This window comes from Lagopus leucura, unplaced genomic scaffold (assembly GCF_019238085.1).
Source record: "Lagopus leucura isolate 7727_CA_CO unplaced genomic scaffold, USGS_WTPT01 205-7_obj-0_obj, whole genome shotgun sequence".
In the NCBI taxonomy this organism is placed as follows: Eukaryota; Metazoa; Chordata; class Aves; order Galliformes; family Phasianidae; genus Lagopus; species Lagopus leucura.
In genome coordinates, this window is record NW_024965045.1 from 4,099 (window position 1) to 17,465 (window position 13,367).

Consider the following 13,367-nt stretch of genomic DNA (forward strand, 5'->3'; position numbering starts at 1 on the left):
TCAGCACTGCAAGCCGGATCTCCTGCCAAAAAACAGCAGCAAGAAATCGCTCTTTTCAAGGAGAGGAAGGAAAGACGACGTCAGAACGGCTGCCTCAGCTCTGGGCTCCATCCCCAGCAGCTGCTCCATGCAGTTGTCACAGCCTGACAACATTCCTACAATCATTAATTGGGTTCTTGGAGGCGGATCCCATCCCGTTCTCCAGGCTCTGAGGCTGGCGGTGCTGAAGGCAGCCGTTATCTGCTGGCTGTGCAGCCCAGCCCTGTCATTAAACACGCAGCTGATAACGGTGATGGATGAGAAATGAACCCTGAGGGCACCGAACTGCCCAGCCCGGCCCATGGGGTTGAGCCCCACTGCGGGGTGTGGGGTTGGGCACAGGGCTGCTTCTGGACCCACAGATTTTAGGAGGAAATTCAGTATTCAGAGAGTTCCTCACAGAGCTGTGGGCGCCCCAGCCTTGGAGCCGGAGGCCGTGGAGGGGCTGTGGGCAACCTGAGCTGATGGGAAGCACGCAGCCCATGGCAAGGGGGGGATTTGGGGTCCCTCCCAACCCAGCTGTATCGGGATCCCACGGCTCTGTGATATTTGGGGTCCCTTCCGCCCCAGCCGCGCTGCGATCCCGTGGCTCTGGGATCTTTAGGGTCCCTTTTAACCCAGCTGTGGCCTCACATCCCTCCCCGAGGAGGCGGTGGAACAAACAGCCCCACCTCCAAGCGCACGGAATTGGGGGGGGGGGGGGGTGCGGGCTGGGGATCTGCCCCATAGAGAGCATGGCTTCGCTAGATGGCGATGTCACCTCGAGCGCGGGGACCTCGGCGGCGCTGCTGCGCCGGGAGAAGCGGGAGGAGGCGGAGCGGGACCCGGTGTGGGGTTTCCTGAGATTTGGGGGCATTTTGGGGGGGATTTCAGCCCCTTCCCCCCCCTCTGTTTTACTGCTGCGGTCTCACGGCGCCGCGTCGGGGTTTTTGCATCGGTTCCCCCCCGCTTTGGGGTTTTTCCTTACAGTCTCACGGCCCCATTGTGCTCCTACGGGATGCGCGCAGCTCTCCAAAATCAGCGCCCGGCGCTCAGCACCGCCCCGAAACCATCCGACTGCTCGGCAACGGCCTCATCCGCAGCCTCGTGTGAGTCGCGCCCCCCCCAAGGCCCCCAAACCCCCCCCAAACCCCCCAAACCCCCTCTACCCCCCCCCCAAAAACCCCCCCGTCCCCCCCCCAGGTGCCAAACACCCCCAGGCAGCAGCGATTCCCCCCTCCCTGGGCGCGCGGCTGTTTGTCCACGAGGTCGAGCAGTCGGAACCCGGCTCTAATTACATCCCCTCATTAAAAACCCGCAGGGGTTTTGTGCCATTATCCCGGGCGAACCCCACGGAGCCTCATTTTGACCTTCCCCCACCCCCCCCCCTTTCTTTTTTCCCCCCCCTCGCTTCACCTCTCCCTGCTTCCACCCCACAAGGACGCACCGCAGCCCTTTGGTTTCAGGCTGGGCTGAGGCTGCCGCGCTCGGAGCCCCAGGTTTTGGGCCCGCTGCCCACGTTTCCCCCCACGTGGCTCCACCTGGAAGCGTTTGGGTTCCTTTTCCATTCCTAAAAATCGGGGTGCAGGTTGGGCACCCAAACACAGACAGCTCAGGGCTGCGGTCGCTGCGTCACACCGTTGATTAGGGCCGTCGGTGCCACTGCCCATTCTTTAAAGCGTCCTGGAATCCGATGCTGTGATGCTGGGCCACTTATTATGCAGGTATCTGTCCCAAGGGTGGATGAAAAGGTGACACATAATGACAGTGACTGCATCCTTAGTCCCCAGAGCCTTCAAAGCTCCCCGTGAGTTTGGTTAATGCACCGCACGCGTCGCCGTGCTGCGGCTGAGCAACGCTGCCAGTAATTAAAACTCCTCACAACTCACCTGGAAATAAATAAAAAACAAAACGCAACCAAACCCAGCCCTGTGTCATTACCCACATTTTTGACACGTGGGGAAATGGGGGCACTGAGGTGGTTTCCTCCGAGGCTGAGTCACCGTGGGGCAGAGCTGCGTCCTCCCCCCACACCGAACTCATTCCATCCAGCAGTGCTGCAGCCCTGGATCTCTGGGCTTGAAGCTCAGGGGGGGGCGCAGCTCGGCTCACTTCCATCCCCCCCAGTGGCAGCCGTGGGGCTGGCTCGGCCCCAAGCTCTTTGGGTGCTGCGTGTGGGGTTCTGTGGGTTCCCCCCGTCGCCCAGCTGCCGTCCCTCTCTGCTCAGGACAGGGACGTCACAGCGTTGAGGTGGCACCGCAGTGCCATCAGCACAACAGGAGGGTTTGGGGGTGAGCTGGGAGGGGGGCGAAGGACCCCCAGCAGCACTGACTGCTCTGCTGTGCGCCCTCCTCTCGCAGCATCCCCTCAGAGAAGCCGACACCGGCCCTCATCATCGGCCTGCAGGACTTCCAGCGCATCCAGGAGTCGTCCCGAGTGCAGAGCAAGGAGCAGCGTGCAGCTGAGCTGGCAGCCCTGAAAGCACAGAGGGAGGCAGAGCTCGTAGGCACCCCCCCTGCCCGCCCTTCATGCCTTGGGGGCACCCATAGGGTGGGACAAGCACCCTGCACCCCCCTGGATTGCGGTGCCCGCCTTCAAACCCTGCATCTCTCCGACCCTCTGAGCCCAGGAGGGGCTGTGGGGGGTCCCAAAGTTTGCAGTGCTGCGTGGGCTGCACCCCACAGCTCCCCAGTGCACCTCTGTGGGGCGTCTCCTTTAGAAAGGAGAGGGGTTTTGGCCCGGGGGGTGCGGGGTGGGAGCCCAAGGGTTATGCAGGGTGGTGGCCCAAGGGTGAAGGATGGTGGTGCAGGGTTCAGGATGAGAGCATGGGGTACAAGGGATGCAGGATGGTGGCCCAGAAGGTGGAGGGTGGTGAACCAGGGGTCAGGATGGTGGCCCAGGGTATGGGATGGTGGCTCAGGGTTCAGCCTGGTGACCCAGCAGCGCAGGTTGGTGGCCCAGGATGATGGATGGTGGCCCAGGATGATGGATGGTGGCCCAGGGCTGCAGGTTGGTGGCTCAGCTCTCCCCCTGTCCCCTTAGGAGGCCATGAACGAGCGGAAGGCAGCAGCAAAGCGACAAAGCCTCCTGCAGCAGAGCAAGCAGAGCGAGCTGGAGGAGGAGGCGAAGGAACGCGCCCAGCACCTCCTGCAGCGGGCGAACAGGATGCGCATGGAGCAGGAGGATGAGATCAAGGAGTTCAGTGAGGTGAGGCCAGGGGGTCCCGTCCTCCTCCCCAGCGTCGCAGAATGAAAGGGGAGAGGTGGCACGAGGTGCCCCGGGCCCCACAGGGCGCTGAGGATGAGCTGTGAGCGCTGCCTGCTGCTGCTCAGTCGTCTTCTCCTTCCCTTTTCCACCTCCTGCTCTCTGTCCCCATCCGCCGAGCCCAGGACGCCCCTTGTCCCCACAGCTGCTCCTGGGTGTGAGGTGCCACATGATCCGCGACACGCAGATCCTGGAGAAGCAGCAGATAGCCAGAGAGCTGGAGGAGGAGGAGAAACGCCTGGCCAGGATGATGGAGGTGGAGAGGCAGAAGGCCGACGAGATGCAGGAGGAGCTGGAAGGCAGGAGGAAGCGGGAGCTGATGCAGTGAGCGGCTTTTTGGAGAGACGGGATTGAGGGGCAGATAAAGGATTTATGGACGCAGCTGGGGGGCCGTGGGCAGCGGCTCTACGTCCAGAGGGGGGTGGTGATGAACGGAGCCCCCCGGGGGTCTGTCTGGATCCAAAGCTCTTCTGATCAGTGACACGGAGGGGCTGAGCTCCGACCCAGCCGTGCTGAGATCCTGCGGTTCCGTGGTCTTGGAGGTCCCTCCTGACCCAAGCATTCCGTGATCCTGTGGTTCTTCCCAGAGGCAGACAGGAGCTGGTGAAGCAGATCGAGAAGAACGCGGAGGAGCGGGCGCTGAGAGCTGAGCAGAAGGACCAGGAGAGCCAGGAAATGCTTCGGTACCTGGAACAGCTGAAGGTGGAGGAGCAGAAGGTGAGCTGGGCAGGAACCAGGGGGCTGCTGGGGAGCAGAATGATGATGATGATGATGATGATGAAGGCAGATTTTCACCTCTTGGAAGTGTGACCCCGCGCCGGGGGGGGTCGGCCTCGGTGCAGAACGAAGGCTGTGGTCTCTTGGGGAGGCTGAGCCTTCTTCCAAAGTGGCTCTGAGCCCCCATGGAGCGAGCACTGCAGAGCCTCTGCTCTGTGCTTCAGGAGTTGGAGCAGAGGAAGGAGCAGCAGAAGAAAATCCAGGCTGAGATTAAACGCATCAACGACGAGAACCAGAGGTGCAAGGAGGAGCAGCTGCAGAAGGAGAAGATGGAGGATGAGCGGGTGCTCGAGTACCAGAGGCAGAAAATGGTACTGAGCTGAGCACAGCAGCACGGGGGGGCGATGGGGTGCAGGGAGCTGCCACCAAACTCTGTCCCACGTAGGAACAGGAGGCAGAGCTGGAAGCTGAGCAGGAAAGAATCCGTCGGGAGAAGGAGAAGGAGGTGGCACGGCTCAGGGCCATGCAGGAGAAGGCCCTCGACCAGCAGGCAGAGCGGGTGGGTGAGCTCCTGCAGCTGGGAAAGCAAACGGGATCCTGGGCTCCATCAGCAGAGGGGGGGCAGCAGGGACAGGGAGGCGATCGTCCCTCTGTGCTCTGCTCTCTGAGGCCCCGTCTGCAGCACTGCGTCCAGGGCTGGGGGTTCCCAGACAAGACAGGGAGCTGTGGGAGAGGAGCCAGAGGAGCCGCAGGGCTGAGCAGGGGCTGCAGCAGCTCCCTGCAAAGCCAGGCTGAGGGAGCTGGGCTCGTTCAGCATGGAGAAGAGGAGCTGGGGCTGAGCTGAGTGCAGCCTGCAGCGCCTGCAGGGAGCCTGCAGCCAGGAGGGGAGGCAGCTCTTGGGCAGGGGAGATGAGAGCAGGGAAGGGCTGGAAGCGGAGGGAGGGCAGCTGGAGGCTGGGGCTCAGGGAAGTTGTGTGCTGGGAGAGCGGTGAGGGGCTGAACAGCTGCCCAGAGAGGCTGCGATGCCCCGTCCATCCCTGGAGGGCTTGGAGGCCAGGCTGGATGGGGCCCTGGGCAGCCTGGGCTGCTGTGAGACGTGGGCAGGTCGGTGGCTTTGCAGGCGCTGTGGGGTCGCAGCTTTGGGACCCTTGAGCTCCCTTCCAATCCAGGCCGTGCTGTGAGGGCTGGCAGATCCACCGTTGTGCAGCAAGGAGCACGGCCATGAAAACCATCCCTGCCAGCCTCACCTCCATCCCCTTCTGTCCCCGTGGGCAGGACGCACTGAGGGCCAAACGCAGCCAGGAAGCGGCCGAGCGGGAGTGGAGGAGGAAGGAGAAGGAGGCGGCGCGCAGGAAGGCTGAGATGGAGGAGCAGCTGCGGCGGGGCCGGAGGCAGCAGATCGCAGAGAAGGAGCAGCGCATGGCTGTGCAGGTGATGAGGGACCGGCGCGACTTCGAACGCATCCTGCGGTGAGGTGGGGTCTGCGCTGAGCGCGGTGCGACGGCGCGGGGAGGGGAGGGGGTCACCGTGCACGGAGGTGCTGAGAAAGGAGGTGCTGTGGGTGTGGGTTGGCGTTGGGTTCGGGGGAGTCTTGGGGGTCAAAGATGAGCCTTGTGGTTGTGAACAATGCGGACGGGTTGGGGTCGGCCTTGGGGGTCCCGGGGCTCTTCTGCGGCCCTGGTGGTTCTGTGAGTGGGAGAGGTGGGGAGAAGTTGGGCTTGAGGGTCTTGGAGGCCTTCGATCTTTGTGGCTCTGTGATTCTCTTTAGGCTCGTGCTTTAGTGGGAATGGTGGGGATGGGGGGGGTTGGCCTCGGGGCCTTAAAGGTCTTCTCCAGCCTTCGTGGTTCCCCGTTTCTGCGATCATTTTGGCACACAGTGGGGGTTGGGTCAACGTGGCGACCTGGGAGGATGGGTTGGCGGTGGAAGATCTTGGAGACCTTTTTCCAATCCTGACAGCTCCACAATTCTGCCATTCCAACATCAGGGAGGGGGGGAGGACGATTTCAATGGACCTTTCTCCCATTATGCGGCGCCACGAGCGGCGAGGGCGGGTTGGCAGTTGGATCCGATGACCTCGGAGGTCTTCTCCCCCCTCTCAGGGCCCAGCAGAAGCAGATTGAGAAGGAAAAGGCAGAGGAGGCTCGCAGGGCGGCCCTGCAGTCGGCCCACGCCGATGCCATCCGGCGTCAGATGAGGGAGCAGCAGCAGCTGAGGGCCCAGGAGCGCATGGCCGCCTTTGAGGAGAGCCGGAGGCTGCAGGAGGCGGCTGAGCAGCGCAGCCAGCGCATCGCCCAGCTCAAGCAGCAGAAGATCCAGGAGCTCAGGTGGTGCCCGCGGCCCTCGGCCCCATCCCGGCTCCCTGCTGGGTGTCTCCTCCAAACACAACCCGCTCCAAGGCCGCGTGCTCAGCCTGGCATCAGGATCTGATGGTTTTTGTCTCTGCAGAGCCGCTGGCATCCCGGAGAAGTACTGTGCCCAGGTGGAGCGGTGGGCGCGCAGTGGGGCTCAGCCCCACACGGGGCAGAAGGCAGCAGCTCGGGAGTTTCGGCTCGCTTAAGCAGAGCTGCCTCCAAACAGAGATGTTCATGGAGCAGACAGTGTCTCCTGTCCTTCTCTTGCTTCCCACCTCCAGGTCAGGGTTAGGGGTTGGGGTTGGGGTTGAGGTTATGGTTAGGAGCAGGGTTGGGTTGGGGTTATGGTTAGGGCTGGGGTTGAGGTTATGGTTAAGGTTGGGTCGGAGTAGGGTTAGGGTTAGAATTGGGGTCGGGGTTGAGGTCAGGGTGGGACAGGGGTTGGCTCTAGCATTAGGAACAGCCCCCTGCCCATCTCCCTGCTTGCTGGGGACAGCAGCATCCCCTGCCCTGTTCCTGGGGGCTCTGGTTCGTCCCCATGACCCAGCCGGAACCCAACCCTCTGCTGTCGCTGCCCCGCTGCCAAACCCGCCCTGTGAGCAGCGCCGTGTCACCTCCAGGCCCTGTGGCCTTGTGAAGGGACAAAGCAAAGCGTCCACAGAGTGATGCAAACCTCGGAACGACAGGAAAAAAAAAAACAAACCCACAACAAACCGCAGCAGGACAGGGAATGGCAGCTTCAGAGGGCTGGGATCCCGTAGGAGTGGCTCTGATTAATTCTCCGAGCAGCTGAAAATAAGGAGAGCCTGGAAAGGCGAGACTGCCTGGGGCAGGGAGACGGCGTGGGGTGGGCAGGGGGGGGAATCCCACCTCCTCCCGCATCCCCAAACGGCTGCTTTCTCTCTGGGTGTCCCTGAATGGCAGACAAGCCGGGCGCCGCGAGGCCGCATGGCTGCTTTTGTCCCCCCCGGTTCTGTGGGGCCCTCAGCATCCCTCATGGTCACCTCCATCCCTGTCAGCTCCACGTCCTGCACGGCTCCCATGAATCGAGAGCACGGTGCCGTGCCCCCCATCCTGCACGAGGGGTGCAGAGCCACCAAACCACGGCTGCACCCCGCTGGGCTTCATCCCCTCCGCGCCGCCCCGAGGGCCCCAAATCACAGACGCTGCCCAACACGTGCCTCTGTTCCCAGCAAGGGTTAAAGGACGGCGATGAGCTCAGAGTGGGGCCGGTAAATGGAGCAGCTGTGGCCTCGGGGAGCGTTTGGGGCCTGCAGGGAGGTGCTGCCCATCCGGATCGGGCGGTGGGGTGGAAAACACCGAGCTGCGCCGCGGGGCACCGCGCACTGACCGGAGCTGCCCTTGTGCCACGGCCTCCATGGGGCACTGGGGCGGCTGTGGGGCGATGCTGCTGGGGGTCCAGGGAGTCGAGCGGCCCCCCGTGTGGCCTTTGTCACCTGCAAGGCGTCCCCGTCCCCGAGCCGCCCCTTCTCGCTGCCTGGCATCGCTGTCCCCAGCCCTTCCGTCCTGCTGTGCCGCCCCTGTCCCCATCACCCGCTGCTGGAGCTTTCCTGTCCCCAATCCATCCATGGTGGCCGCAGGTTCCACCTCCATCCCCACCTCCCCTGACCCACAGCTGCCACCACGTCCCCCGATGTCACCCAGGTGGGCTCAGCGTCCCCTCGAGGTGCCAGCATCCCGTGCCCCACGCTGAGGAGGCAGGACCAGAGGAGGGATTTTTAGGGGATTAAGCCCAGGCTCCAACCACACCTTTCAGCTCCTACAGTCGTGTCCCTGCCCGACACCAAAACCCTTTTGGGGCTGCGTGGGGCAGCACCGCCATCTCAGAGCCTTCCGATGGATCCCGGCCGGATCCTTCCCCACCGACCCCGCTGCTGCTGCTTAACACGGGGTCAGCCCCCCCCAAATGGGGTCCACAGCCCCAAATCCCCACCCCACTGTTGGGAACGGGGCCCACGGAGCAGCGCCCCCATATTTCAACCCCCAGCCCCACTCCAATGGGACACAACCCCACATGGTGCAGCAGCTCCTAATTACCGGGTAGGGAGTGGAGCAGGGCGGCTTCGCTCACGCACAGCTCGGAGCCACTCAGTCATCCCAAAGGCATCCGCCCCACAGGGAGGAGCGCCCGGACCCAGCATGTAAAAGGGCTGCTGGTGTCGGGCGATGCTTCGTCGCCTCGCAGCCTTCATCCACCTGCACTCCTCCTCCTCCTCCTCCTCCTCCGCGCCGGCACCGCAGCGCGATGGCACGGCACGGCGCCGGGCAGCTCCTGCTGCTGGGGCTCATGCCAGGTAGGTGGCCCCGATGTCACCGAGGACGGATGGAGGGGACGCTGCCCCCTGGGCACCCCTGGGACGGGCTGCCACCCCAAACTGAGTGCGGTGACCCCAGCGGAGTGACAGCAATGGGCGCTGCAAGGCGCTGCGATGTTTGTGGATGGGAGCCACGAGCCAGGGGTTGGGTGACGGGGAGATGGGGGGCAGGGGGCTGTGGGGTGATGGGGTGGGTGTAAGGTCAGGGGGCTGTGGGTCGTAGGGTTGGGATGGGGTGAGTATAGGGTCAGGGTGCTGTGGGCTATGGGGTTGGGATGGGGTGGGTTATGGGGTCAGGGTGCTGTGGGGCACAGGGTTGGGATGGGGTGGGGTTGGTTATGGGGTCAGGGGGCTGTGGGTTATAGGGTTGGGTTGGGATGGGGTGGGTTATGGGGTCAGGGGGCTGCGGGTCATAGGGTTGGGATGGGGTGGGTTATGGGGTCAGGCTGCTGTGGGGCACAAGGTCAGGGTGCTCACATGTTGCCCCCTCTCCCCCAGCTCTCCTCCTGGCTGTGAGGATCAACAGCAAAGGCCGTGAGGTGCTGTACTTGGCCAAGGGAGACTCAGTGAAGCTGGGCTGTCCCTACGTCCTTGAGCCCGAGGACAACGGTCCCCAGGGTGTGGGAATTGAGTGGATCCAGATCACACCTGAGAGAACCGGCCCCGAAAATGTGGTGAGTGTGGGGCACCCGGTGTGGGGTCACTGAGATGGCTCCGTCCTGTGGGGTGGAGGGGGGGATGGAGAAAGAATGGGGAGGGATGGAGGAGGGATGGGGCAGGAGGGATGGGATGGGATGGGATGAGATGGGATGGGATGGGATGGGATGGGATGGGATGGGATGGGATGGGATGGGATGGGATGGGATGGGATGGGATGGGATGGGGTGGGATGGGATGGGATGGGATGGGATGGGGTGGGATGGGATGGGATGGGATGGGATGGATGAGATAGCATGGGATACTGTGGGATAGGATGGGACAAGGAAGGATGGGACAAAGCAAGATGGAGGAGCAGATGTGGGGCAGGACAAAGGGATGAGGAGAGATGGAGCAGGAGGGATGCAGGAAGGACGCAGGGACACCCGGGGATGCAGCAGCCCCTTCTCACCCCCCGTTCCACCCCATCCAGTTCCTTTCCTACCACGACCACCACGTCAACTACGGCAGCGGTTCGGGGCTGCAGGACCGCGTGGCCTTTGTGCAGAACGACCCCGGGCAGCACGACGCCTCCATCCGCCTGGCAGACCTGCAGGTCTCCGACACCGGCACCTACCAGTGCCGCGTCAAGAAGAACACGGTGGCCGTGCACGAGGTCATCGTCACCGTGCAAGGTGAGACCCCCGTCCCCCTGCTGGATGGTGCCGCTGTGTGGTGGCGACACCGACGTCCCTCCGTGGAGAGTCAGTGTCCCTGGTGGTGGCCATAGAGGTGGTGGTGGCCCTGAAGGTGGCCGTGTCCCTCTGTGGTGGTGGCATTGTCCCAGCTGGTGACCGTGTCCACGATGGGAGCGGTGGCACTGATGGTGTCGATGTCCTGAGTGGTGGCGGTGGCTCTAGAGGTGACGGTGGCCCTGGTGGTGATGGTGGCCCCAAAGGAGACCTTGACTGTGGTGGTGTCAATGTCCCTGGTGGTGACCACGACCCTGGTGCTGGTGTCTGTGACCCTGGCGGTGACAATGCCCGCAGTCGGTGTCCCTGCCGGTCGGGACAGCAATCCCTAATGGTGGCGGTGGCCCCGGTGGTGGTGGCAGCGCCCCGTGCGGTGGCCGCAACCTCGGTGGTGACCCTGTCCCTGGTGGTGATGGTGGCGCAGGTGATGACGATGCCCCCGCTAATGACCGCGTCCCCTGTGATGACCGCATCCCCGGTGGCGCCAATGGCCCCGGTGGTGCCCGCACCCCTGGTGGTGACGCTGCCCCTCGCCCCGCAGAGAAGCCGGCCGCCCCGCAGTGCTGGACTGAAGGAGATCAGGTGCAGGGCGGCAGCATTTTGCTGCGCTGCTACAGCCGCGGAGGGGCCGCGCCGCTGGCCTACCAGTGGGCCAAGCTGGCAGATGGGTATGGAGGAGGACGGCTGCCCCAAGGAACCATCCAAGGTGGGTGCTGGGGGCTCCCGGGGGGTGGCAGGGGGTGAGAGGCTCGTGTTGTGTGCAGCTGTGACCACATTCGCCCCCAGCCGCGCTCGTCTGGTGGGCTCAGCCCTGTGTCTGTGTGTCCGTGGGTGTCCAGCGGTGCCCCCATCCACACGTCCCTGTGTCTGTGTGTCCCCATGTCTGTGTGTCCCCATGTCCGTGTGTCCCCGTGTCCATGTGCACCACGGCTGTGGATGGAGGTGGTGCAGACGCTCTCGTGCTCTGCCCGTGTCTGCGCTCACATCCGTGCTCCTGTGCTCACGGCCACCCGTGTCCACGTGTGCTCCTGTCTGTGTGCTCCCAAATCCACCAGCAGTGTCCTCACACACCCACATCTGTGTGTCCCCATGTCTGTGTGTCCCCATGTCCCTGCATCCTGTGTCTCCATGTTCCCAAGCACCCCATGTCCCCCTACCCCTGTGCCCCCTTTTCCCTGCTCCCAGGTCCCCCTGTACGTCCCCACGTCCCGTGTTCCATATCCCCCCACTCTGTGTCCCCATGTCCCCATATCCCTGCACTCCATGTCCCCATGTCCATCCCCTTGCATGTCCCCATGTCCCCACACCCCTATCCCTGTGTCCCCATGTTCCATATCCCCTTCACTCCCTGTCCCCCTGCATCCCATATCCCCATGTTTGTCCCCATGTGTGTCCCCACACCCCTGTATCCCCATGTCCCCCTCTATGTCCTCATGTCCCCATGTAAATCCCCACATCTGTCCCCATACCCCCATATCCCCATATATATCCCTATATCCCCATGCTTGTCCCCATGTGTGTCCCCATGCGTGTCCCCATGCCCCCATATCCCCATGTATATCCCTATATCCTCATGTTTGTCCCCATGTGTGTCCCCACACCCGTGTACCCCCATGTCTGCATGTGTGTCCTCATGTCCCCACGTCTGTCCCCATGCGTGTCCCCATACCCCCATATCCCCATATCCCCATGCTTGTCCCCATGTGTGTCCCCACACCCCCGCACCCCTGTCCCCCTGTCCCCACACTCACTCCATCCCCCTCCCTTCAGGCCGTGCTCCCGGTGACCTCCTGATCCGCAGCCTTTCGGAGGCTCACTCTGGTGTCTACCAATGCCGGGTCACCAACCGCGTGGGCTACGCCACGTGCCAGATCAGCCTCAGCCCCGCACAGAGTGAGTGCCGCCGGGGGGCTCCGGGGGTCCCTGTGGGGCGACGGTGACGGTGACAGCTGTTTGTCCCTGCAGGAGGCGGCCGCCAGGCGGGAGTCATCGTGGGCTCCGTCCTGGGCTCCTTGCTGCTGCTCAGCCTCCTGGGGCTGCTGATCGGGGCCCTGATGTGCCGCTACCGCAGGAAGGAGTGCCAGCGGAGCTGCAGCGAGTGCAGGTGAGGGGCGGGGGGACGAGGGTGGGGGTGGATGTGGGGCTCTGTGGGGCTCTGTGGGGTGGGTACCAATGGGCGCCGAGCCCATGGGCGGCACCGGGTGCCACTGGGGAGCAATGGGTGCCACTATTGTATGCATGGCCACCACGCGTCACCTCTGGGGGCCACCCAGAATGGGTGCTGCTGGGGGGGGGTGGGTGCCAACGGGCGCTGCTGGAGGGGCCACCAAGCGCTGATGAGGAGTGATGGGGGACGATGTGTGCCACCAAGCGCTCATGGCACTGATGGCTGCCACCAAGGGGACCCAACCAAGAGCTGATGGCACTGATGGGTGCCACCAATGGGACCCAACTGAGATCTGATGGCAGCAATGGATGCCACCAGGTGGGTCCAACCAAGAGCTGATGGCCCCGATGGGAGCCACCAAGTCCTAATGGCACTGATAGGTGCCACCAGGTGGGTCCAGCCAAGAGCTGATGGCACCAATAGGAGCCACCGAGTTCTCATGGCACCGATGGCTGCCACCGATGGGATGCGACCAAGAGCCGACGGCATCCTTTGGTGCCACCGAGGGGCTCCAACCGAGCGCCGATGGCCCCGACGGGAGCCACCAAACACCTCTGGGCAGCCCTGGGTTCTGACGTCTGCCCCCGGGGGGGGCTCTCTGTGCCTCCCCCCTCCCCTCAGGAGCAGCACGGGTGGCACCATGACCCGCACCTGCAACGTCTGCGCCCACCCCTATTCGCCCCACGGCATCAGCTACATGCAGTGCCAACACGGCGACGGCGACGAGCGCGCGGCCGCGCTGCTCTGCAACGAAGGCATCCGGCACCAGGTCGCCTGCCCCGCTCTGTAACCCCGCATCGATTCCCTTTCCGGGCTCCCGGCCCCGACTCCATGGATTCTCCGTGGCAAAACCGAAGCCAAGAATTCGCCTCTTCCCCGCCTCCACGTCGACGCGTCGCTGGGTTCCCCACAAGCTTTGGGGGTTGAATGATTCGCGTTATGATTTTGCTTTTTGGCCGTTTTTTGTATCGTATTTCCACGCTGTTGCAGCGCTATTTATTTCTTGTGTCCCGCCCCCAATCCGTCCCACTGCCCGGTGCCCCCCCACGATTGGCTGCAGCGATTTGGTGTTTGTTGGAAACGCCGTCGGCACCGGGAGGAGCAGCTGGGAATGGCAAAAAAGAG

At 63.6% G+C, this 13,367-nt stretch overlaps 2 protein-coding genes across 2 annotated transcripts in view; both read left to right on the top strand.

Moving 5' to 3' along the window:
• CFAP45 (cilia and flagella associated protein 45) overlaps positions 1 to 6,582 on the top strand; it is a 7,259-nt gene extending 677 nt beyond the window's left edge. The window contains exons 2-11 of the mRNA XM_042892369.1: positions 884 to 1,127; positions 2,379 to 2,520; positions 3,061 to 3,225; positions 3,428 to 3,606; positions 3,870 to 3,999; positions 4,224 to 4,370; positions 4,445 to 4,558; positions 5,275 to 5,468; positions 6,100 to 6,324; positions 6,446 to 6,582. Coding sequence (XP_042748303.1) covers positions 884 to 1,127; positions 2,379 to 2,520; positions 3,061 to 3,225; positions 3,428 to 3,606; positions 3,870 to 3,999; positions 4,224 to 4,370; positions 4,445 to 4,558; positions 5,275 to 5,468; positions 6,100 to 6,324; positions 6,446 to 6,557 — 1,652 coding nt within the window. The 3' untranslated portion in view covers positions 6,558 to 6,582. The remainder of the gene's footprint in view (positions 1 to 883; positions 1,128 to 2,378; positions 2,521 to 3,060; positions 3,226 to 3,427; positions 3,607 to 3,869; positions 4,000 to 4,223; positions 4,371 to 4,444; positions 4,559 to 5,274; positions 5,469 to 6,099; positions 6,325 to 6,445) is intronic.
• A 2,035-nt stretch (positions 6,583 to 8,617) lies between these two features.
• LOC122191949 (V-set and immunoglobulin domain-containing protein 8-like) lies at positions 8,618 to 13,346 on the top strand. The gene is made up of 7 exons (XM_042892367.1): positions 8,618 to 8,666; positions 9,186 to 9,361; positions 9,817 to 10,018; positions 10,617 to 10,781; positions 11,846 to 11,968; positions 12,041 to 12,179; positions 12,864 to 13,346. The coding sequence occupies exons 1-7, from the start codon at positions 8,618 to 8,620 to the stop codon at positions 13,030 to 13,032; spliced, it is 1,023 nt and encodes a 340-aa protein (XP_042748301.1). The 3' UTR covers positions 13,033 to 13,346.
• The last annotated feature ends 21 nt before the right edge of the window (positions 13,347 to 13,367 follow it).